The 26,048-nt window shown below is 37.5% G+C and overlaps 1 protein-coding gene across 39 annotated transcripts in view; it reads right to left on the reverse strand.

Moving 5' to 3' along the window:
- The window catches only part of DST (dystonin), a 289,183-nt gene that overhangs the window by 69,757 nt on the left and 193,378 nt on the right, over positions 1-26,048 (reverse strand). For all 39 annotated transcript variants that reach the window (XM_038134003.1, XM_038134007.1, XM_038134006.1 and 36 more), the window contains 14 exons: positions 24,485-25,030; positions 21,879-22,055; positions 19,132-19,255; positions 17,080-17,288; positions 16,495-16,812; positions 16,140-16,306; positions 15,440-15,596; positions 15,067-15,193; positions 12,458-12,520; positions 11,419-11,654; positions 9,683-9,812; positions 7,922-8,121; positions 6,438-6,933; positions 4,027-5,501 (listed from right to left, as the gene is read on the reverse strand). In XM_038134003.1, the coding sequence (XP_037989931.1) occupies positions 4,027-5,501; positions 6,438-6,933; positions 7,922-8,121; positions 9,683-9,812; positions 11,419-11,654; positions 12,458-12,520; positions 15,067-15,193; positions 15,440-15,596; positions 16,140-16,306; positions 16,495-16,812; positions 17,080-17,288; positions 19,132-19,255; positions 21,879-22,055; positions 24,485-25,030 (4,425 nt within the window). The remainder of the gene's footprint in view (positions 1-4,026; positions 5,502-6,437; positions 6,934-7,921; positions 8,122-9,682; positions 9,813-11,418; positions 11,655-12,457; positions 12,521-15,066; positions 15,194-15,439; positions 15,597-16,139; positions 16,307-16,494; positions 16,813-17,079; positions 17,289-19,131; positions 19,256-21,878; positions 22,056-24,484; positions 25,031-26,048) is intronic.

Below are 26,048 nucleotides of genomic sequence, written 5' to 3' on the forward strand. Positions count from 1 at the left end.
AGCAGCCATATACCATTTGGATTATGCCAGATAATCAACTCTGGATTCTCTAGCAGAGAATATACTATAACGGTAAAGATGCAAAAAGAATTTTAGATACTTTTGATGAAAGGTCTTGTCATCCATGGTTATTTTCACCCAAAACAACCAAAACCAGATAGATCCCTGCTGAATTCAGAAAGTGCTGCATGATTTTGTACGGGAAGTGTATAGTTGAAATTGGTCTGTATTTATTCAACAGCAACATTATTTTAACAGTTTAAAAATAGTTAACTATTATTCAGTGTTTCTGCTGAAGACTTTTGCATGACATGTAAGTTACTTTCAAAATGCAACTCTTAAAAATGTTCATACTTGCTTATATTGCCTTTGCTTTTCAATACAGACCTTAACTGCAGTAAATCCCATGGAAGATTTTAGTATCTTATTCTAGGGTTTGTAAACCGCTCATGGAATGTGTAGCACTTAGCTCAAAGAGAAACTTAAAGAGAAACTTCTGATTATGCCTCCAACATTATTTGTCTTCAAAGCAAAAATCAGAGGACTGACACCTTCTACATAACTAACAAGACACGCAGATGTGGCATTTAGGGACATGGCTAACAGTGCACTTGGCACTGATGAGTTAACATTGGACTCAATGTTCTTAAAGGTCTTTTCCAACCTAAACAATTCTGTGGTTCTATAACATAAGCCAATTAAAATCTTGGTTCAAGCTCATTGGCAGGAATACTCAGGCTACCTAAAAATTCCCATAAAGTCCAATTAGAAGGCAACCTCTAATGACTATATCTACTTTAAATCCAAAAATAAAAGCAAAAATCAAATTAACCACATACTCATGAAAGCTGTAACAGTGGCCTGTTGGTTTTACTAAGAAGAATGACATAAAATAATTCAACTTTTAGTTCTTTCTCTATTTCAGAGAGAAAATAGCTGCAAATGCTTCTCCAACTGCAAACATTCTAGCAATGTGCAGCTACTCAAACCCAGAGTGTTTGGCTGAGTCCATTTGCACAATTCTTTTTGTTTTGCTTTTGAAGAATGGTGGTGGACTCAGTGTACCTTAACAAACCTAATTTACTGAAATTTCCTTTCAGGACTAATCTACACATTGCATACAGACTTTGGGGTACAAAGTGTCTTACAAAGCCAAGTTAATTAGTACTTTTTTGTGTGTATTTTATATTAATTGAGATAAATGCTTCATTTGATTATACTCTTCCTGAAGTGAAGTAAGAGTCATGGTTCTACTTTGAAATGAACTGCTCTGAAAATTTTCATTTACAGAAAGCAAATTTTATAACTGCACTGTAAATAAATATAGTTTAACACTGATGACAACTACTTAAAATTTAACACTGACGGCGACTAGTTTCAACTTAACTCTCTATACTGACTGGAATAAGCACATTACAAAGAAATATAAATAAAACAAGTATGCATATGCATTTCAAATATATATATATATAAAATACAACTCCAAGCCAGTTTATCTTTTAAAAAAACACTATGTGTTTTAATGTCATGCCAAGAAGATGCATGCAGCTCTAACTCTTTGTACATAAAAATTGGTTAAACCACAAAAACCACCTCTGGCCCATTACACAAGATCCTTCCCTAAAGAGTGAAGATTTCATGTTAAATAGATCTGTAACAAAGAACTCTCTTGCTTTACTCTTGAGGAACTGAAGTTGACTGTAGCTGACCACAGAACCTAAAGACAGAAGGAGCCAGACGGTGGTTTTGTGGCCACAGCCACATTTTCAGGTTGTATGTGTTTGCGTACGTGCACAAACATGAGAGCAAACACAAACACACCACGAGTGGAGCAGGATCTGTGGGATCCAGTCTCCCTCCAGTTTGCTGCCTCAGGTAGAACTGTTCTCTGGAAGGGCAAAGAGTATAAACAGATAGATTACTTTCTGTAATTTTGATATGCTGCAGTAGCACTGACACCAAGCATTAGGAGAGTTGATCCCTATCCTCCTGCTCTCAGTATCTCTTCACTAACTACGCTCTCACTTAGAAAAATTTCCCACTCTGGTCTCCCTATTTCCTTTCTTCAAAGGCTCATCACTCTGCTGTTTTATTTCTGCATTTGCGTCTCTATTTAAACAATCCCTTCACTTTTTCATCATTCTTCACCTCCTGTTTAATGGCATTGTGTTTTTAATCATAAGCAAAAGCATGGCCTAGAATAGTTGCTTCAAGCAAAACACATTTCTGAGCTTATAAATATCTCATATAAATACAATCTCAGAGCAGACTTCTGGATATAAACATGCTGCTATCACTGTTCTCCTTTATGTCTCGCCAGGGTTTTGTTTTTTTTGTCTCCTTACCACATAAGCTCTTGTGTTACCAGGGATGCTGTCACTCTCACTCCCAAACTGCTCAATTGCTGTGTTGTGTCCAATGCCCTGGTGAACGACAACACTGGGACAACACACAGGGAACTGGATTTTCCTACCATCCGCTCATCAGCTTCTAACACTCCAGAAACATTTTTCTTTATAGTAAAACACATATGCAATTCATTGCGTAAAATACATATTAACAAAGACCTGAAGCTGCACCTAATGTTTGAAAATGTAAGAAATGTGGTGAAATCAGAGATCCCGAACTGGCTACAACTGAATTCCTGTACAGTCAACGTAAGCAAGAGCCTTCACAGCAGGAGCTGTTGCTATTTTCCAATATCCCAAGTGTTTTACTAACCATATACAAAGAAAAGCCATTTGTTTCTCTTTTAATTTGAGATAGACTTGTTAGGATAGACTGGCCTACCATTTTAATCCTCTCAGTCTAATGGAATCTTCTCATAATGTAACTATTTGTTCAAGATTTTTGTCTCTATTTACGCGTTCTCAAAGATCACCAGAACTCACAGTAACTTCCGTTTGAAATTCCCAGATGAAAGTTTTCTGGTTTAATTTTCATTTCCAATATGGCTTAAACAAGCAAAATGCACCCTCTGTTGGCCAGCCACATAATGACTCTTTTCTAAGGTCATGAAATTTTTGACAGCATGCCTTATCAAATCCTGCAATGAAGGTTTGGCTTTATCATCAAGTGTCAACTAATGTACAAGTCATATAAACATTTGAATCAATATTATACTGGAATGAAACCAAAGCTGTTCAGAATATTCAGTGCTACTGTATAGCCACTTGGAGATTTATGATCTTTTTCGAACACCGCTGACATCTATAAATCATTCTGGTGACCACTGGAAATTCATTTCTTGTAACCTAATCCAAGCAAATATCTGTACTTATTTCAGCAGCAAAGCTCAATTAACACTCACTATCACTGCAATGCATTTCTTTGAGCTGGACATGGATTGCTAGCCGGCATATTAAAAAAGCTAGACACAGAAGCTCTGGAGTGCATTTTGGATAAGGATGCTACCGAAAAATACCAATATCATACGGGGATTATTTTGCCTGTTTTGTTTTTATTAGGATGTTTCTAGGTAAGGGTGGAATTCAGTGAGGTAAAACTGGCCAGTGTATCAGAACAGAAAATGGCAAAAGGTAACATCTTAAACCTACATATGCAGAAAGGTATATGCACACGAAAAAACCTAAACTATTCAGATGAGCAAAGTGAATGTGGGCTGGTATGTGAACACTGGAGTCTAAAATTCACACCACTGTGAAGATGAAAGTTGTGTAATACATGGACATCAAATAGAGACAATATGCAGTTTCTCAAAAACAGAAAGGCAGATGGATTACAGAAGATAACAAGATAGTGAAGTGAGGTGAAGAGGGAATTGGGGTGCAAGAACTGGGAGCTGAGATGTAAAATTCCCAATGTCTGCCAGGCTGTAGCAAAGGAAAGCTTCTCTGGAGCATAAGATCCCCATTTAAAACAGATAAAATGTATACAGGCAGAACAGACTGCTGTGAAACAAGACTCTTCTAAGGTCTACACTTAACCAGGCTCTTTCACTATGATGTTTAATAAAATGGTATTGTGGTAAAATAGTTTATAATAGTAATAAAGCAATCTTCCTACCTTGAATGTATTCAGCTGCTGATTGATAGCCTCTGTTTCCATTCCAACAGGACCTTGTGACTCTTCATGTTCTTCAGCTCTCCGAAGCAGAGTGGAAAATTCTTTTAGCTTAGTGTAAAACTCCTCAACACGGCAAATAGTGCCCTCCACTTGATCTTCCCTGGCTTTTGCTCTGTCTTTTAGCTTGTTGCACTGTTTACTTAGAGCTTCCAAGTCTCTCTTTATACCAACAAGATCAGGAGAAGCTTCAGCTTCTGTGGCTAGCATAATTTTACAGTTTTTATTAGCATTTTCATTATTCATTATAAGATCCTCCAACTTTCTCATGAAACATTTTATGTCCTCTCTCTGTGACTGCAGTACCTTGAGCTCTCTCCCCACTGGAGCCATGCTATCAAGTTCATCATCGAACTCTGCAAACTGAGAGAACATCTCTCGGATGCTGTTTTGGAAATGGCCAATTCCCTGAAGTTTGGTCTCTAGGAATGAGCACCTATCCTCAACCTGCTGCTTCACTGCAGTGTATTCTTGTTCCAAAGATTCAGCTTGGAGTAAGAGGTCAGAAACACCTGCTGAATCAGAAGCTTCTACCACCAGGTCTTGGGCAAGCTTTTTTGCTAAATCAACGTGAGGCTTTAAAGCTTGCAATGCTTTCTGCTGGGCCTGCATCATTGTCAGGTGTTTGTTACTGAATGACTGAGGTCCAAGTGAGTCATGAGCTTCCAGGTGCTCTTTGGCACTTTTAAGCTGTCTTTCAGTTTCCCTGGATGAGTCCTGAAACTCTTTCAGTCTTTGTGCCATATTTTCCAAGCACTCTCTCTTCTTATGTAACTGTTCTGTAACCACTTTCACATTCTGATTCAGCACCTTAGTTTCTTCTTGAACAATTTCTTTATCTGTTTGACTTGCATTGAGCAAACTTTCAGCAGAATTATTTAATAGTTCCACCATCCCGTGGTGTTTATCCAGGTCCTTCTGCCATGCCCTCACCTGAACAATAGAATCCTCTATTTCCACAGGGTTTATGCCAACTTTTAATTCACACAGGTTGCTTTGGCACTTCTCTATCCATGGCTGCAGATTTTCTATGTGCTGCTTATATTTAAGTGCTTTCTCCAGACAATCTGCTAATTTATCTTCCCTTCCTTTTACCTTTTTATTCATTTCATCCCAATTATTCTTGAGTGTGGCAATTTGGGATTGTAACTCTGCTTTGTCATCTCCTTGAGTCTTCTGTAAGAGACTTTCTCCTTCTGCAAGAATTCTTTCATAGGAACTAATCTGATCGGTCATTGTCTTCTTAAAATCTTTCTGTTCTTCAATTAGTGATTGCAAGGCCTCAAGTTTGGCTGACACAGGACGAGCCTGGTTCAGCTCTTCTTTCTTTTTGCTTAGCCAGGCCTCAAAGTCCTTCGACATCTGCTGGAACTGATGAGAAGTGGCGTACGCTGACTGAAGCTGCTGAACATGGTTATCTACAAAGGAGAATGCAGCACAGAGGTTCATTAGCAGAACCTGCTAGTATTCAGTGAAAAAAAAACCTAATATTGATTGTATTGTGCATGATCATTAATTTTAAGAAAGCCAGTATGTGGAGTTTGACTGGCAGACAACCAAGTTTCTTGCAAGGGGCTGACTCATTCCTGTAATACAGAAGGCAATAGGACATGAATCAAATGAGGTGAGCTTATCCAGTCTGGGTCTACATGGATCCCATTTAAGCAGATTTTAGTGGTAAAAAACACAGAATTGTGATTCATGGTACTAGGCACTGTAAGCACAGGGAATATTAAGTGGTATAACCCAGTAGTGTCTAACTCATGGCCTACAGGCAATACATCCTCCTAGGGAGATTCTTTGAAGTTCCTCATGACCAGAGGAAATGAAAAACCCAAAACTGAGGCTGACAGGGAGAACAAAGTATGATATCACTTGCAATGTATTACTTGCTCAGTTCTGTTGTTCACAAGGTAAGGAAAGGCTGCAGACTACCAGCCCCTTTCTGTCACAGGCAGTTTTATAGAATATACCACTGCGTTTCACTAAGCCATCAACTGGTGTTTGCCTAAAAATTATTGCTTTGGTTTATACTCTGCCCCTATGAAGCTGGTAGCTCAATGAACAGCATCCTTTTTTGGTCTTCTAATTTCTAATTCAGTGAAGATGCACCTGAAGGAAGACATAACAATAGCCTTCTTATTTTACTCCAAGTTATCTCCTAAACCATTCACTAGAGATTCCAAGCATTGTTCTTACCTTTTCAAGGCATTGGGATTGTTCTAAATTCTAATATAAAACTGCTTGGGGGTTGGACTGGATAGAGAGCTGCCACCAGGCTCAGTTCACCTCTGTTACAAACTTTTACCTTACTTTATGCCTTAGTTACTGTTTTTCTTTAAATAAATACTAACCTGATTTTTGCTCGATATCCTTAAATGATTTTAAGATGCCATCTAACTGTCTTGTAAGTTCTGCTTTCAAATACTCTTCCCCAACCAGTGTTGACAGCTCTTCACAAAGAGTTTGTGCTGCATTTATATTCTTCATTTCCCGTTCTATTTCCTCCTTCATTTCTTTAGCAATTTCCAGCTGTTGTTTCACAGCATCAGGCTGTGTACTCACAGCCAGGCTGCTGCTGAGTTTACTATCCAAGGCACTTAGCTTATCAGAGAGACTTCTGAGTAAACTTTGATACTCTGTGCTTTTCACAATGGCTTGGTCAATTCGGTCACATCTCTTCTTCAGCTGGCTGGTTAGACTGTCCCACTTTTGTGCCACAGCTGCTAGTTGCTCTTTTACAATTTCATGTGAGGGTGGATGTTCACCAGGTCTCTCCAGAATCCCCTGCCCAGCCATAGTTAACTGCTCATATTGTGGCTTTCTGGTGTCAAACTCTTTGAGCAAAATCTAGGGAAAAAAAAAAGAGAATTTTAAAAAGGATTTATTTCATGAGAAAAAAGTGCTTCTGACAAAAAATCATGTAGAATTTGTTGTAGCTAAGCTCTGTTATTGAGTGAATCCAAGTTTAAAAGCCAGTGAAATAAATGTGCCTTCAACATAAACTGTGTTGTTTCCAAGTATCTACATCAAAGAAACAGAAAGAAATGAGGTGAATTTACACATCATCTAATAGAAATCCAAACAGGAGATACAAGTAAACAGAGAATTCTGTTAATACTACAGTAATTAAGTAACCACACCAAGCAAAGTAAGTGCTGTTTAGTTTCAAGTAGCATCTTCTTTCCTACACAGTTTTGATATTTGTCTTAAGAAAGAACTTCAAAGAAGGTGTATTCTGACATAATATTGCAATGTTTTATAACAGAACAGAGACTATTTGGCTAATTCACAAAATGACTGGATGTGTAGTGTAAGACCTTCTAAGTTTATATCACTGGTTCTCAGTTGTTTTTCTTTTTGACAGTAAGTCACAGTGCTTGCAAAAGAAGGGACAAATATAATGGTTTTAATTTACAGAACATTCCAAACCCTTTCTAAGTCAATTAGGTTGAACTTTTAAGGACTGTGAAGTGATACATGATAGTCTTATGCCATCTGTCTAGACTTCTGAAGCACTTACAATCCAATATTGAGTCATAGTATTTCACATAGTATTAGATCATAGTTCATGTTTCAAATACTTCATTTTAAACAATACTGATATTGATCAATGTCTCCTCAACATTTTTCTCTACCTGTTCTGATCTCTTTTCACTCTTATGATAATTTTTTCTTGTAATTACTGTAGTCAAGTATGATGTAAGCTGATACCTAAAGATAAACAAATCTAATGGCTTATACTAACTATGTTCTGCTCTAGATGCAAAATAGTACTTTGCTAATAGCAAAAAGGCAGAAGAAACTTAAATCAATAATGTGTGTTGGCACTACTCACCTGAACCTGCTGCTTTTGTGTATTCAGCATATTAGGATCAATTGATAATGGTCCCAGCACACTGACCATTAGCTCCTTTTCTACAAGCCAGTGCTTTAGCTGAGCTTCTGCTGTCTGGAACTGGATCAGGTAATTTGAAGACTCCTCCAGTTTTTGTTGTCTCTCAGATGTAACTTGATTGAGCTCTTTCCATTTGGAATCTAGCAATGATAATGTTAACATATTGCATGCATGCTCTAGCAGATGGATTGTGAGACAGCAGACTACATATGAAACATAAACAGAGCTCTCTCATAAGGCTTCGTGCTGATTAACTCCAGATGCCTTATTGCAGTGACTCTGCAAATAACATCTTTTAAGTCAGACCCACATGCACTTCGATGACAGTCAGCCATGTGTGGAATTTTTAGAGCAATGAATATTCCACACGTAATAAAATTATACTAGAATATTACTAAATGAAATACCCCCAAATTTAGGCTTTGGTCTCTATGGAAGGCAAAGTGTTCTACTCAGTTACTCAGGTATCTGATTTAGATAGGCAAATATCCCTGCTTATTCAATAATAAAGCCTCATAAGTTTTCAGGGGTGATCAGAAGCAGAAAATTAGCCTTGAACTCTCAACAGCCTTCTGAAAAAGCCTAACTCTTTCAAATGTCCGTATCATTCATCTAAAAGCATTCATCTAAAACATCTAAACCGGGTACCTAATGATGGGCAATGACAACACTTCTGCATAGAGGTATTTCAAAAGCACTGTGTGAGCTTAGGTTCACACCTCGCCAGTCTGTGGTCTTTTCCACTATGGCAAGTGGCTTCCAGAGCAGCCTTTGAGTCTTAATCTTGTAACTTCCCCCTTCCCCTCTGTGATACTGTCAGTGCTTGCTCAGTCAGCTCTGGTATTTTGCTAACTCTCTCTGTCCCTGATCTTCATCCCTGTGTTTTACAGTTCCATTTGCTGCTTCCTGTGCTCATTCTGTATAAATCCCCTTTCAACACTATTAAGAGTCTGTTGGAGACCTTACCTGCCACTTAAACTTTTCAGAGTTTCACTTACAAGCAGGACATACTGGAAAAATTCTCAGCTTCAGAATTACTGTAGGTGCAGCAATGGAAATGCCTACCACTATGAAACAAGATTGACATACCATGCTCTTGACCTTAATTTATTTAAAATATGCCTAACATAAAAACAATTTTTAAAAGCTCGTGACAATTAGGTGCTGTAATATCTCAAAATCTATTGACTAAGCATGGTCATCTTCTTTATTTTCATTGGCTTCTTAAAAAAAATTTAGCAGCATTTATACAGTTTTAGAAAACAGCCAAAAACCACCAAACCCACAAAATGCCAAAAGACACTAGTTCATGGGGAAAATGCAGAAGAGCACTATCAACAACTGAAGCCATTTTCTACATGAAATTAGAATCACCTTAATCTGTTATATTTTGTAAAAAGAACAAAATATATATGTTGCTTGTAACTAGCCAGTCAAATTTTAGCTGCACATTGTTTGAAAAAGACAAAGCCTTTCAAACAGGGAGTCAAGCTATAGCCTGTGCACTAATACAAATTCAAAGCCCATGGACATCACTGGAATTACTTCAGATCTACATGCTTGCAAATGGAGTCATTTCCACAGAATTTAAGAAGAGGAAACAAGGTATTAAAAATACTTGTTATTGGTAATAAATTTAAAAAGTCATAATAAAACAACTTCCAAATCAGTCTGAGCTATAATATAGCTTTACTGAAATACCTATTTTATCCAACGTTTGTCTCCACTTAGATGCCTCGGGAGAGTTAGGGTTCTTCTCCAACAGCTCAGTAACTTTGTCCTTCAGTTCCTGCACTTTATTTGCACTTTGCTTTAATTCATTTTCAAAAAGCTGAAAATTTAGGTGATAAAATAAATAAATAAGACACTAAAAAAGAATGGTAAAGTTTGCAGTCCATAATACTGAGATGCAAAACATGAAGATAAAAAAAAAATCTAGTCTATGCATACTTCTTTTCTGCTATGAATCTCAAGACATGTTATAATGACATATATTGCTAGTCTTTTTTTTTTTTGGAAGAGAGAACCTGACAGATATAAATTATATTAATAATTATTGCTTAATTTGAAAAAGTGAAGAAGAACTAGAAGAATTCAGATAAGTAAGATTCACTAGGTACCATCATATCCACATATACTTTGAATCTATTTGTGTACAGGAGGAAAACTGACTGATGCAAACTACAGTTCACAGCAGAAATGACCCAGCTAGGTCAGACAGAGAGGGGTATGGTGTGGCCTCATTTACCTCAGCAGAAGTCCTGCTATCACAGACAAATTAATGTAGATCTCCTAAACCCATAAAGAGAATCAGAGCTTTAAGTGTAAACCTTACAGAAGAGAACCTGAGATCTCTAACCTGAGACACTCCAGCAAATCCTAATTAATGCTGTTCTTGCAGACAGAAGTGAATGTTTCTTATTAATTATCCAAAACTCACAAAAATAAACACTGAACAAACTGTACTTGATTTAGAACTCCTAGTAAAAGGTCCAGTGCTCAGATGACTCTTGCCTGGGCACTCACTCAGTTTTCCAACTAGTTGAACTAGTTGTGAATACTTTTCTATTACTACACTGCGGGTTAGATGATCATGATAGCTTCACACATTCTCTGTTAAGAAAAAAGAGCTGGTTTTCTTTCACACTTAGTCTGAATTTTACGATTGGATTTTATCCAACTCTGAGGAAGTTGGTAGCTAGTCAGGTTAATTTTTAAGGGTGACCCACCAAATATAAAAGAAACTCAGTTAAAGCCAGTTCTGTCTTTGTTTATACACAATCACAAGCAAGAACAGAATTTTCCCTATCCATTACATTTCCCTTTCTAGATGAACCTTACATGTGTAAATATTGTCCTTCATTGCTAGGGAAGCATATGTCTCCAATGCTGAAACAGGACAGAAGCTTACTGCTGAATCAGAGGTTTTCTCATATCAATTATAAAGGGGCAAGGAGGCTGTTGTGCAGCTATATAACTTAACAAGCATGACAGGGCTGCTGAAGAGAAACACTGCCTTGGAAGAGACATAAGCCACTGCAGCTGCAGAGACCGGGAGGTCTGTGGAGCATCAGTGAGCCAGCAGCTGCAGAAACAGCTTTTGGACACATATATTGGACACAGATATTAAAAGTAATCTATTATATACCTCTAAACCACTGAGATTAAAAAAGTTTATTGCACAATCAGCATCGTTTCACCTATTCAAACTGTCCAACAAATTATTATTTTCTGACCTGCAAAACTCACTCTCTCTGACACAGTGTTCCTTTACTCCACTGACACAGTTTGCCAGATTTGCTCTAAGCCTGACTAATATGCTTAGTAAGATCATTTAAATACTCTCTGTAACATTAAGCTAGACTGAGATATCAATTACTTCATAGCATCTGCCTAATAACCACAAGAAAAAGTATTTGTTTGAAGGCACAAAGTACCTTATGTTGTTCTACTTGGGCTTTAACTGCTTCACTATCTGTTGGAGCAGCTTCCCAGTCTGATGCAGTTTTGTCCATTTTTTGCAACCAGTGCATCATTGAGGCTGATTCTTCCTGAATATTTTGCATTTTTGAAAGCATACTTTCTAGTTCTGAAATCTTTTCATTCAATAAAACTCCCAAATCTTCATAGCTGTGATTTACATTAGACATAGCTTGTTGAACAGTTGTCAGTTCTGTAAAAAGAGGTGCACGAAGACTGTTAGAAGTTCCAAGCCCTTGAAACAATACTGAATGTAGTGAACAGTACTGAACAGTAGCTAATAGTCCCCTAAATAAGAAGTAACTGAATATATTAGAGTTATTTCCAATCCATTCTAAATGTGGCAACACTACATCTGAACGAGCTAATATAAGTTCCTATTTGCAAGAACTTCTTATTTCACAGAAATAATTATTTCAATATATACAAGAACACAGACATGTTTCAGTCTTTCTACCCATTGCTGTTCTAGTATTTTAAGTAACAATTCCATGACCAAAAGTTGAATATACTGAGCTACAGTTCAGCTACTATAAAGTCCTTACATAAAAATTCCTTTGTTTCTATAAAAGAGTCAGTCACAGTGATAGAAATGTATATAAAATGGATGTCTTTGTATATATATATTTGTGTATACACATGTTGTGAATACTGATGGATGTTAAAATTTCAATCTCCATTGAAAGGTATTTCTCAAAAGTTATGTCTCATATTAAAATAGCCATTCCCATATACATTTATAAAAGTATATATTTATTCAGAAAACAAGGCCAGATTTGGTTGGTCTTCAAAGAAAATAATAAGATAGGTATTGTTATAATTACTATAATATCATGCCCTAGTCAGTGTAATTGTCTTATGTGATGGTGATGTGAAATTTCAGTCTAGTAATGACTGCTACAGGCAGATTTATGCACAGCATTTAAAAAATACTTCCACATTTAACAGTAATTGGCAAGGAACAATTCTTTATCACACGCTGAAATTTTTACTGACCTTTATTTTTCAAGAAATCCTGAGTTCCTGGAGCTCCTCCTTCACCATTTAAAATTGTGCCACCTGTGGAGCAAAAGAGATGAAGCCTCTTGCTTATCTGAGCCTTTTCAAACCATAACCCCAGCACTTCATTTCCTCTTCAAAACAGCACGATCCATAGCTGTCATTACAACCTCAAGAATGAAGCTCCAGCCAGCCAGTACCATAAGGGGTGTCACCTAGGCAGAGCATGTGCCTGGTGGGTGGGGTGTACATGCGTGCCCTTACAAGGGTGCTCATATGTACAGTGTATCAGCAGTCCTACTGCTCACAGTTCTGTACTAAACCACTGACCAGGGCCAAAGCTCTATTCACAGCCCTAGCTGTGAGGTCTATTCACATCCAGATTGCTGACAGCACTTCCTTCCTCTCCCCCAAAGGAGATTGTTCCCCACTGAGAACACAGTTTTACCCAGCTGGGATGGATATAGCCTGGGAGAGGACGAGCTGGCAAATGCTGTGACTGAGGAGAGCACTAAACATTAAACAGCAAAGAGGTCCAGAGTGCTTATTGCAGACACCACAACCAAAGGCACTGCTTACTTAGGGCATCTTTACCCACCAGGGAAGTGGTTGAGATACTGCTCCTGGAGGTATTTTAAAAACATGTATATGTGCTGCTTGGGGACATGGTTTAGTGCTGCACTTGGCAGTGCTGAGTTAGTGTTTGGACCTCATGATATTAAGAGTCTTTTCCAACTTAAAAAGATTCTGGTTTATGTGCATTGTAACTCTGCACAGAAAGCTCTCCAAACCAACTGGATTCATCCCTCCCTATCTTGTCATAAGCAAGACTGAAGCATGTGCTCCATGACAGTAATTGCAATGTGGCACTCTTATACCTGAAATCCTTACTCTGAGGCAGCCACTCACCAAGGCAGCCCTACTGATTAACCATAATATCAGAGCCTCTGAAACCAGAGCTAATGGGCTTTGTAAAATGGAGTCAGACCAAAGAGCAGGGCCACGTGATCACACTGCAGAGAGCTGCAGGAAGAATCACTTTCCGCTCTCCTTCACACATGTATTCCCAGAAGAGCAATTAGCAGAGGAGGATTAATGGTTGCCTTGGAAAAGGCTATGCACAGTACCAGCTGGACAGTGAGGACCACGTTAGTGGCAGCTGGAGGATGGCAAGAGAAAACAAACCAGATAAGAGAAGTCACAGACCCCAGGCAGAGTCCTGTAGATCTCCACACTCTTTTAGCTGGACTCTGGTATTTATAACTGCAATAAAGTGATACACAGTACAGCTCTTGTCAAGGAGGGCAGATGTTCTGGTCTGGAGGATTATAGCTGCTCTTATGTGATAGCTATTTAACTATTTTTTTATCTGGATGCATAGGAGTAGAAAAGAGGCAGAGGAATGAGCCCAAATATATCATAGAAGATTCCAAAATGTTCTTTGAAAGATTTTTATTTAAAGTTAAAAAAAAAAAAACAAACAAAACAAAAACCAAAACCCCAAAACAAAACAAACAAAAACCCCAAACAAACAAAAAAAACAAACCCAAAAAACACCAGAGGCAGCTATTACAAAGAGATATGAAAAAGAAAGTGTTCTACTTTTGCCAATAGGTATCCTCTGTCAGTCCCCAACCTCCCAGTCATTGACAGATGACCAATGAAGGCCAACACACTTGAATTTATTTCCAGACCTAGTCAGTTCAAGAATTGACTGAAAATGTGCTTATTGCCATTAAAATGCTTCAATGTCCTTGAACTATGTCTGGAATGATACTTGGCAGAATTACTAGTTTCTGTAAAACAAATTAATATTTAGCACTAGAGTAAAAAAAATAATGTAAATAGATTTGCTATCTTTAAATTATGATTGCCAGTAGAATTTAGCTGAAGGTCTAGACAAAAAACACATTTTGGCCCAGGAAAATCATGCTGAGATACAAAATTGTTTCCCTTCTGTGCTGTTGTTTCAACTACAACACTGACTAATACTAATTATGATATGTCAGGATGAGTACATTTACCTAGGCTCATTTTTTTATATAAACCATCTCCCCATTACCCTTCTGTCAAAAACTCCACAACTCTGCAAACCTTTCTGTGTTTGCTTGGTGTCACAGAATAGCCTTTTGGCCACTAAATAGGTATCTCTGTGCAGGTACTTCAGAGTTTGCAAAGCAAGGTGTGTATTTCTCCTGCTTGCAGACTTGATGGATATGTGAAGCACCCAACACTGATCAGAAAAAGGCAATTTCTCATTCTCAGAAGCTTTCTGGGATGAGGTGAAGGCAACTGTGAAACTCTCATTTTATTCACTATCTGGGAATTACATAAAAACTCTAGGACATGGTAAACTTTTACATCAGCACACTTTAACATTATTTTGGCAGAGTAAAACAATGAGAATTTGTGCTGAATTACTACAGCAGCTAGACAGTTTAAACAGAATCACAGCCAACAATGGTCAGAAGAGACATGGCTAAGTGCTTTCTCACAAGCCATAATATTCAGAATGCTAATCCAAGGGTGAAACAATATAAAATTTTGTCTTGAAGGTTTTAAAAATTCTTGGAATGTTAGGCTTACCTGGTTATACAAAACCGTACCTGATTTGGCAACTGCTCTCAGTTTTGCAGGAGAAGTCACAGCACTGATTAAGTTACACAGCAAAGTTCCTCTGCTATTCATTTTCTGCAGTTCAGGTGCCTTTAATGTCCATTCATCTTTTAAACTCTGGTTAACAAAGATAGTAATTTGTTCATTACAAAACTGACTTCAAACTTAAGAACATCAGTGTACAGAAAGGAACAACTTTGCTGCTTGGGAATCTGTTGCAAACTTATAAAAAAGCAAATGGGAATGTAAATTCAGACCCCTAGTCCCAAATACTGTCACTGCTTACACCTTAAATCTGCATTTCAATATTAGTTAGAGGTGCCTTATTTCCCTCAGCCAGATTTCACTTCTACAAAGGCTTACCAATGTATCTTCCAAAGGTTTCTTTAACTCCTCTGTATTCAGAGAGGGTTGTGCTGCTGGAATTCGTTCTGTTGTCTCTTTTATCCATTTCTTCAATGATTCTACAAGGAGCTCAAAAGCATCCATTTGTTTCTGACAAGATGATACATCCTCTTCTCTAGACAATTAAAGACAAAGGCATAACAGTATTGCTTATAATAATCAAACCAACAAATATTATTAAGCTGATATTACTGTTCCTAAATTCTAAGTGTCAAAAAGCAAATTTTATGGATATAAGCAGAATGTGCAAAACCTAGTCTTACTGCAAAGGTAACTTCTATGGAATCTCTTACAATTTCTCCAGTTTCCCTTTGCAGCCTGATACCAAATAGTACTCTAAAGCAATACACACAAGCAGCAATTTATGTTTTATCACGGAAGGGGAGAAGTACGGTTTTCTTAAAATTACCAAGAATCCTGTGAATGTCACAAAATTTGAAAAATTACATATCTTTATGGCCTTTTTTAGAGCTTTTGGGCCAGACAAACTAACTACAGACACATTTTCCAACTGAATATTTTCCTTGCAAGAAAAAAAATCCCTTATTTACTCTGGTCAACTGCAATATCTTCAGATTGCATAGAAAGGATAGCAGTAATCACAACATTCACACTGTGTTATTATCCAAAATGGAAACACTTTGATTATTGAACTTACTTTTCTTTTATTGTCTCCTCTACCTCTTTGAATTTCTTTGACAAAGCATTTACTTTTTCTGATACCAGTGCTTTATCTCCAGGAAGAGCATGGAATGAAAGTTCTTCAAGGAGCTGCTTCAAAACTTCCAGATCCTTCTTGTGTTGTGCCAATTCTACACTAGCTTCCTGCAAAATAGGATTACATTCTTCATATTAGACTTTACCATCACTTGTTTAAAATTAAGCCCTTGGTTTTAGGTAACCAACCAATGCTGGGGAAAAAAAAATAAACCAACATGCCTTTTTCTTTATCCAATCACTTAGATGAGTTAGACTAAGAACCCATAACAGATACAAACTGAATGCTAGAGTACCTGCATGTACTGGGACACTTCACTAACATCCTTTCTTGGTGCCTCTGTCTCACTTAGAGCCTGGTTTTTCTCATCTAAAAATGATTGAAGTTTTGTTGAAAGACCTTCAAATAACTCCACTTTAGTCTTCAATTCCTCCATTTTCATAAGCTTCTCTCTATGCTTGTTACTTGCTTCAGAAAACCGTCCTGCAAGCTCACTCATTTTCGCTTGCAGTGTGGATGCAGTGGATGGATCTGCTGTTTCCATGAACTTCTTCACTTTTTCATTCATAGTGTTTATACTGCTTTGGCGACCTGCAATGTCTTGTTCTAGCATCTGAAACATACAAGAACTACTTTGTATTACTTGCAACTAAATTTTAACAAGTGAAATTCATCTACCACATAAAGCAACAAAGCACTACAGCTAGACCATCGGTGTAACTATTTCAGCTACAGAAACCCTTATGAGCAGTTTGACTTCATACAACAGCCCTTTATAGTAAGTATTTTTAATCCATAAAAGATGCCAACCTAAGATTTTAATTCTTTCTTTAAATCTGAACTGTCAAACAACTTTCTTTTTTCAAAGAATGCTACTTACAATGCTTTTACTGATAATGTCCTGAATAGCAGCAGAATTCAAAGGCACTTGATCTTGTTCTTTAAGGCTCTTTTCAACTCCTTCCATCCAATCAAGCATTTCATCCAAACCATCCTGCACACTTAGGGATCGTGTCAGAGTTACTTGAAGCTTCTCATTCCTTTCATTCACAGATTTGGATAAATTGTCATATCTTTCCACAATATCATCTGATAAAGAGAAGATATATTTCAGTTTCTTCTTCTAGCCAAACTAAGCTTTTAGCTTACTTCACCAGCACTCACCAGTTGAGTCAAAAATTGCTACATTAGAATGAAGAAATAAAAAGTCAGCTTTAGTCAGTAAAAATGTGGAGGCAAAGACCAACAACTTCAAACAGAGCCAAGACACACATTGGACAAGGGAAATGAGGGAATAGCATACAGCTGTAGTTCCCAGTGTTAGAAACTGGTTTCCATGTAGCTCTAGCTTAAGACAGCTGTTGACTGTTCCCAAGAAATAGAACAGCAGAGTATTAAGACAGCTCTTCTACAATTATGTCTCTTATGTTACTATGAGATCTGAGAGGTTCTTCTGGATGGTTCTTCATCACACATCCAACACTTTCAAAATAACTCTCTGAAAGCTACAAGCTCCATGTACTTCCCAAAGAGTTTTATCACCAACTCCAAAGAGTCAAGCCACCGTTGTTTTATTTTGTTGTTCTGCAAGTCACTTATGGGATTCTGTGAAGAGATAACTGGGTAATACACAGAGAGCATCTTCAAACTTCAGAGAGTGACAGGTGAATGTCATGCTGTGCTACTTCTCACAGTTGATAGGAAAGAGTATTAGGTGTAGGTGGTAAGGTTTTAGTGGTAGTAAGGGTTTGTTAGTGACAAGTTTTTTTGGCTCATGTGAGAGGAGGTCAAGGGCTGCCCCATGGAAGACACAGATGGTTCCAGCCAACTCCAGCTGACCCACCACAGGGCACAGCTGAGCTCCTCAGCCAAACTGGTGGTGCCACTGGAAAAATGCATTTAAGAAAAGGGAAAACACTGCATGGAACTGAGAAATAAGGGAAAAGAAAGTGTGAAAACAGCCCTGTAGACATGAAGGTCAGAGAAGAAAGAGGGATGGTCCAGGTGCTGGAGCAGAGATTCCCCTGAAGCCTGTGGAACCCCACAGTGAACCCCACTGCAGCACACAGAGGACCCAGGCTAGAGGAGGTGGGTATTTCCTGAAGGAAATGCAGCCTACATCCACACTGGAACAATACTAGCCTGAAAGACTTCAGCCTGCAGAGAGGTCCCTCACCAGAGCAGGGGAAACGTGTGAGGAGGAAGCAGCAGAGAAATTACAGACTGACCACAAGCACTCATTTTCCATCCACACTGCACTGTTTGGCAGGGAAGGAGGGGGACTAGTTGGGAAGGAAGGAGTGATGGTAAGCCTGGAGAAAAGAGTGGAGTGGGAGATAATGTTGCTGTAATTTGTCTTTGTTTCACATTTCCCAAACTTGTTTTATTTGGCAATAAATGAGAGTTAATTTTTGCCAAGTCAAGTCTATTTTGCCCATGACAGTAAAAAGTGAGTTATCTTTATATCAACCTGTGGGCTTTTCTATTTGAATTTTTACCCCGTCCACTTGAGCAAGGAGAGCGAGAGAGAAGGTGGGTGGGCATCTGGCAGCCTGCCAAAGTCAACCCCTTCATAGACAGGTTAGAAGGAAGTAATTCCTAAGCTAAACAAACTTCAAATGACTGCTTGTAAACAGGGTCCTTGGAGTCATTTTTCTCTGGAGAATTTATGATCCTCAGCAAATCACTACCTCTGCTCAGCAATCCCTATTTCTGTAAAAAGAAAAAAATGAAATGACAGTGAAAAGCATATGGATCCATGAAGGAGAGAGACCAACAATAAAATGACTGTGTTGTAATGACTTATGACTCAACAAAACATGGACTTGAACAGTGACACAAGAATGTGGAAGCTCTGTAATTTTTCTCTTCCAGAACACGCATGCGGACACAAGTGATAAAAAAAAGGCATTAAGAAAAGCAAATATTTTACCCAGTGTTTTCTGAATCTCATCTTTGTCTGGTGCCAACTCTCCCCTTGTGTCCAATAACACTTCAGCAGCTTTTTTCAGTTTTTCTACAGCAATTTGGTGGTTAGACACTTGTCCCTGAAGAACCTGTAAAATTCCACTATTATCAGTTATGCTTTCCAGTTGATATTTATATAAGCAAGACTTGAGATACGTCACAAAACCTAAACTCAGTACTGGGAATAAACTAACTCAATTTGTGACCTCTCCTTAAGAAAAATCCTGACCAGTGGTTATGGCTGCTGTTAACCTTCTGGCCCTTGTTTTAGTTCATGCACCATTTTTTTTACCTTATGTTTTAGAATACTAGTCTGACCCAACTTATTTCTGGCATGTAACTTCAAATGTGTCTTTTGAATAATTGTTTCTAAAGACCCTTTGTACAGACCATTATAAACACATTTTTCAACTGAGCATCTAAGGACAATTCAGAGGGAAAAGCATACAATCAACAGCAGCAGTTACACATTCAACCAGCAGTGGTATTGACAAAGGATCAGGCTGATAATGTAGCACAAACAGGAATAGCTTGAAACAAGATGACTGCCTTCACAGTCAGGAACCCCTGAAGCAGTGTGGCTGAATTTTGCCTAGGTTTGTCCCTCTAACCAAGGAACACATGTTCAGAGACTAGCCCAGCCGTGATTTTCTCCAGAGTCAACAAAAACAGTAAGGCTGAATCAATTTCTAGTGGTTTTATTTCTCTAGTGGTTAAGAGTACTTTAGGGTAAATAATCTTTAAATTATTTCAGGCCTCTGTGCTAATTGATTCACTTGAAACTTAGACAAGTCCAAAATGAAGGGACGTCTCATTTATTTTTTGATATTCATTGATACTCAGTGAATATATGAATGGAAAGGTAATCCTATGTGCCTTGCCAGCACACAGAAGTCTTATTCAGCACTGGTACCCAGAGCATAAGAGCGTGCCAGAGCACAGTACATCATCTTGCTGACCCATTTGACACAATGAGTCTCCAAGAGATCTGAAGAGGCTTAGGCTAGCACTTGTGCAGAAAGAAAAATAAAGAAAGAAAGAAAAACATGTACCAGAAAACCTTGTATGCTAACAGAAGGCAAGAAAGCTGATGCCAGAGGCAGTGAAGAATATTCTGAAGAACAGTTAATCCCCATAAAAAGATTAGACCGCACCATGCTGCCAAGGTCTGGGTCTAGCTGGATTATCAGCTGCATGTGTTGGCTACAAGGGACAGCTTTAACTTGCAACACCTGACTTCCTTAAAATACTCTTTGTTTTGCTTTCATTAATTGGCTTGCTTTCTTCAGCCTCCTTTTTTTTCTCTTCCTTTGAATCTTTTGACATTTTGTACCCTCTCCCTTCTTCCCAACTCATAGCCATTGAGTGCTCTTTTGTGTGGCAAGTAATCCATGTAGACATTTCATAAAAAGAACCCTAGTACTTGCTCCTTTTGTATTACATCCATGAAAATTTGCATTATAGAGAATATAATTCATTTTGGCAGAAGGAACAAAAAGTTTAAATGAAGCTTCAAATAGTAATTGGTTTTACTCCTACTCTTTCAGTGCTTGGAAGCACAAATGTACCTAAACATTCAGTTGTCAGGAGTTCACAATTTGCACTTTTAATTTTGTTGTCTTAAACATGGCTGTGATTTGTCTCCTTCTGCTGTCATGCATCAAAGTGCTGGGCTTTTCCAGTGGCCAATTTGAAAGATACCATAGATTAAAGGTAACTACTGCTCAGGCTGATGTGAAGGAAATGGTTAAGGCATGTACTTTCCAAAAGCCATTGACTATGATTTTTCAATAGCAAGTGTGTCTGACCTGCACTGATACTTCACCAAGCACAGACGAAACAGGGAGGAAGTGCCTGACCATTAGTCTTGCTCACTAAAAACCAAATAATCTTGCATTTTTTATAGTTTAAGTGATTGAATGTGTTTACGAAAATATAATAGTCAGTTCAAAGATGAAGACTGTATGAAACTATATTACTCACCATGTACTTGCTGTCCTACCAACCTACACTTTATAGAGGTATCCAGAGTTTTACTTTCACAGGCTCTATCATTAACTTGTCTTGCCTATATTAAGATTTACATAAAGTCACGAGTTACATCCTCAGTGGCAAAAAATAAAAAAACACTTTTTCTGTGCAACACAAATTATGTTAGGTTCACTCTCTGCAGGGTATATAGCAGTGAAGGATACCAGTGCTATACCCTGCAGAGTATAGCACTGGTATATAGTGAAACTCAAACAGGCAGACAGACTACTCACATCACACTGTTCACTTGGTATGAGCCCTTTCATAATGAAGTAACACACAAATGTGAACAGAAAAAAATCAAGAGTCACTGACCACAATCAAATGGGCTGCTCTATCTGGAACCCTATCCCAGCCTTATTCTGACAGCAAACCATAATCACTAAATCCTTTCTTAGTTCAAAAACTTTCCAGATTTCACCCTATCATTTGCTAAGAGATAGAAAACACATCTTGCTTTCACCACTGCTAATGGCATCTTCGTACCCCATTTTTTTTTACCCAGTGCTTTTCAGATATTGCTCTGAACAGGCAAATCTCAGAACCATAGAAGCTGTATGCCCTCATGCAAGGCAAGAATTTGGCCTGCAGCCACTTGGATTATATTAGATCATCCTGATTTCCAGACAAAAAACAGTTCCTTTTAGGACAAATGTGCTGCTGCATTTCAAAGCTTTTCACCTTGGTTTCTTCAAGTTGTCTTTGGAGATTTTTGGGATCCAGTGCGATTGGCTCTGATAGTTGTTTGTTCACAGCTATTTCAGAGGCTTGGAGACCTGACAAAAGTCCAGATGAGGCATCTTCATAATGCTGGTATTTATCCACCAGGTCTTTAAGGTTATTTCCAAGAATGCTACACTAAAAAAGTATAAAAGAGACAAGCAAATATGCAGGCATTAACTGTGTGCTGCATTTCATACTAATCTAGAATTTTTACATTCATTCCTGTTATACTGCATCATTTTTTTCCTGCCATCATTTCACTAACTGATTTCTGAATTAAGATATGACAGTTGGACAGGCTAGGCAGGTCTTACCAGTTTGTGCTCATAAAGGATGATTTAGGATTAAACCACTGATGCAGGTGTGAAACTGGAATCTTACTTGCTGTACTAGAATAGGAAAAACTTCAGGAATAAGGTTTGATTCAGCGATATAAAGATTCTTTATCAGAACTCTGGTACCAAAAATGTAGAAAGCAAGTGGAAAGTCGAAATGTAGAAAGCCACCAGAAGCTAGAAATTTTTTAAAAATCAGGAGAGATATGTATGCTCATTAAAATACAGACAGTGGAGTACTGTTTTCATAACTACCTTACCTGCATAGTAAATCCAAAGTGATATGGCTTGGTATTGTACATATGCTTTGTTTTATTCACTTAAAAATGTCATCTGAACAAGATCCTACTAGTCCTATATGTTAGCATGCCCCAAAATGTTTACAGGGATTTGTCACATAAAAAGTCAGTGAAACTCTTTCAGACTTTCTGGAGATGATTTCACAAGCAAAATCTGATTGTATCAAGTCATAATATTTATAAACAGTTACATTAAATATTTATATTCTGAACCTTCCAGAGACTGTATTTTATTATTCACAAATGGTACTTGGTCTCCATCTGGTGGGCAGACATAGAACATGCTTATTTATATAACCAGATAACCAAGAACTGACTTTAGGATTCCTTCAACATATAAGCCTATAAAATCATGTCTCACACATGTGCAAATACATTTATATAAAAGTAAAAGCAATCTAAGTATTTATTAAAAGCAAGAAACTTTTACAAAGGCAAAAAAAGGTTACTACCAATTTATTTACAGCTTGGAAAATCTCACTAATTGTGGACAAGCTCACTTTTTAGAATTCTGTCCATAAAGACACAAAAGTTCTACTTTGTTCTGCATATTTATTGTCAAATATTTAAAGCGTGTCCCTTATAACCCTGCTAAATGTATATATGGAAATGATAGAATTTGGAAATTGACAAATCAAGCTGCTGGCATGGGATTTTTATGTGCATAAAAATAAGCTCTCTGAAAATTTTGCTATGAAATCTTTACATTCATACTCAAAGTAATTCAATAAAACAACTGGAGAAATCTAACATGTCAAGAGAGTTGACAATTTAGCTGCCCTATTTATACCAGTTAAGCATGAAAAGGAAAATGTGCTTCTGTAAATGAGCAGCTGTCCTGACAAACCAAGAAGACAAGTTTTACGCTGCCTTTTTAACCTGTAATCAGATACATGTCTTCATAGAATTTACATTTCTGAGCATGAAAACCTTAAAGAGACAAAAATTTCCAGACAAAGATGGCCACTGTTGCAGACCAACACTGTACCAGTAGACATTGAAGCTGTAAGGAGTTTGAACCTATGATCTTGGAAAAATATGAAATAGCACAGTCAAAGGCTACTGACAGCAGCTCTCTCTTCAATGGTTCAATTAATAATTATCTCAAAAGTTCACAGGTCTGGAATATTATCAATATTGAACAACATTTAGTTTTTTGAAAACAGCTGAAATGTGAGACTAGTTGGTGGTGTTTGTCTAGTTCTATCAGGCAGATTCCATATGTGAACCTGGCACAGAGAGCTAGATTATCTTCCCTCTCTAAGGTACATGGAGGATTTTGCACTGCTAATTACTCATTAGTTAGACACTAATCTGATATTGTTAAGGATAAAATGTTTACTTGGCAGAGCAGTGGAAAATAATTGCTGTCCTTAAATCACTAAGTTCTTTCATGCCTAGTGCTGACAACAAAGGTCACATCAGGACAAACTTTCAGGATACAAATTAAAATTAAAACTTTACGTGCTATATTTGGCATAGTCTCTCTCTTTTTACACTCATTTTTTTAGTAGGGAGCCAAGTAAATAAACAGCAGTGGGAAATATTGCAAGTAACATAAAGTAACATTATACATCTGAAAGTATTACAATTTCTTTCCACCCCAAAACATACTCAAGGAATTCTGAGCTGCCACAGTCTCAGAGGCTGTTTAAGGCTGGAAAGAACAATGAAGAACTCTGGTCTCATTTCAAGAACTCTGGTCTCATTTCTTCCTTATAACACAAAGTAGAAAGTATCATCCATTCAGACCTTTAATAGTCTGACATTTGACTGAAGTAGATCTTCTAGAAAAGCATCTTGTTCTGTTATCTAACTTCAAGAAACAAAGATTTTACAACTTCTCACGGTGTTTGTTTTATCAACTACCTCCTGCCTACACAAATTGCTAAATCAGAAGTCATTCCCATTCAGTATAAATAAAACTTACCTTAGTATAGAGAGATTTGAAGCGATCTGAAGCTCTATCCAGTTTGTTTTGCACTTCAGCATAGGTAGCCGAAGTATCAATGCCATCTTTGTCAACCTTCACACCGTCTCTTTTGCTACATGACCTTGCAGCATCCAAAACTCTTTGTCCAGAAATTGTGATATAGCGTAAATCACCTTTGTGAGATATAACATCTTCTGAAAAACTCTTCTGCCTTTTCAGTTTGACCATAATACCACTGAAGTCAGAAGCCCCTGCCTCCAAATTGTCAAGTTCTTGTTCTGCCTGCTGCAGCCATGTTTCAAATTCACTATAGTCTGCATCGAATTTCTCCAATTCTTCCCTTAGAGAATGGGTCAATTTCATTTTTCGTTCCGATTCAGCCAAAGCAGTCTCATACTGAGCCTTCAGCTCTTTCATGTTCCTTTGCATCTTGTCCTTTTCTTCAGGGGTAAGGTAATGCCCTTGCTTCTCAAGCAGGGCCTGAGCAGACTGAGTTGCTACTATGATAGCCTGCTGCTGTGAAATAATTTTCTCGTGTTGAGCCTACAAATAGAAGAATAAATTACAACCAGCACCCTCTCACATGGTTCCTTAGTAAAGGACATGTAAAACGGAGACCGTCAAAACTATAAAAGGCTTTTCTAATTTCCATATTGTTTATCATAAACCCCACATTTTGTCAGTAATTTAAGTGAAAGTGTGACTCTTGGTCACTATATTTCTGTGCTGTTAAAAAGTATTTACAAATTATTCAATGGTAATTTTTGCCAGATGTACAGGCCATGGCCGTATGGAAATGCTCAAGTATCATTGCAACTCAGCAATACCTGGATGCATATATCACACAAACATTTTCCCCTGTAATTCCAAAACACAACTCTACAGCGCAAAACTAGACTTTGTCAATCTCTTTAATGTTTTTCCTAATAAAATTAATTTGCTGATTACTTAGCATTTATGGTAGTGTACTTAGTATAATCAAAATTTTCCTAATTCTCTGTCTCAAAATGGGATTTAACAAATAAAACATTCAAAGGTAGACAACTTTCCAAATCAAAACTCTCCATGTCCCATTACTTATATTGTGGCTACCATTACAGACAAGCAGATCTAAAGGAGTAAAAGCATCAAATATAGTACAGATAATTTCTTCTTACACTCAGTGAACAAAAATTATTGAGTTTTGAAATTTCATTTTTCAAAATCAAGAGCCATGATTCTTATCAAATATAGTTAGTTTTAAAACAGGTCCAGCTGACATTAAAAATCAAGACACAATCTGTGCTTTCAAATGTTTCAATCCCATGAAAATATTTAAGTCCAGGAACCAGTACAATATTCCAAATGAAAACCATACTTCAAATATATTCTTTAAAATAATTCTTCACTCTTGAATGTCTCCCATGAAAAATAGCAACGTAAAATAAAAAGTATGTTTTTCTTCCATGACTACAGTGACCAATTATTCTGTAGGCACTAGGTGCAGAAATTAACTATCAAAAAAAGTAGAAGTAAAAATATAATGTACAGAACGCCCAATAATCCTATTTTCTTAGGTTGC

The sequence above is a fragment of the Motacilla alba genome, chromosome 3, assembly GCF_015832195.1.
Source record: "Motacilla alba alba isolate MOTALB_02 chromosome 3, Motacilla_alba_V1.0_pri, whole genome shotgun sequence".
Classification (NCBI taxonomy): Eukaryota; Metazoa; Chordata; class Aves; order Passeriformes; family Motacillidae; genus Motacilla; species Motacilla alba.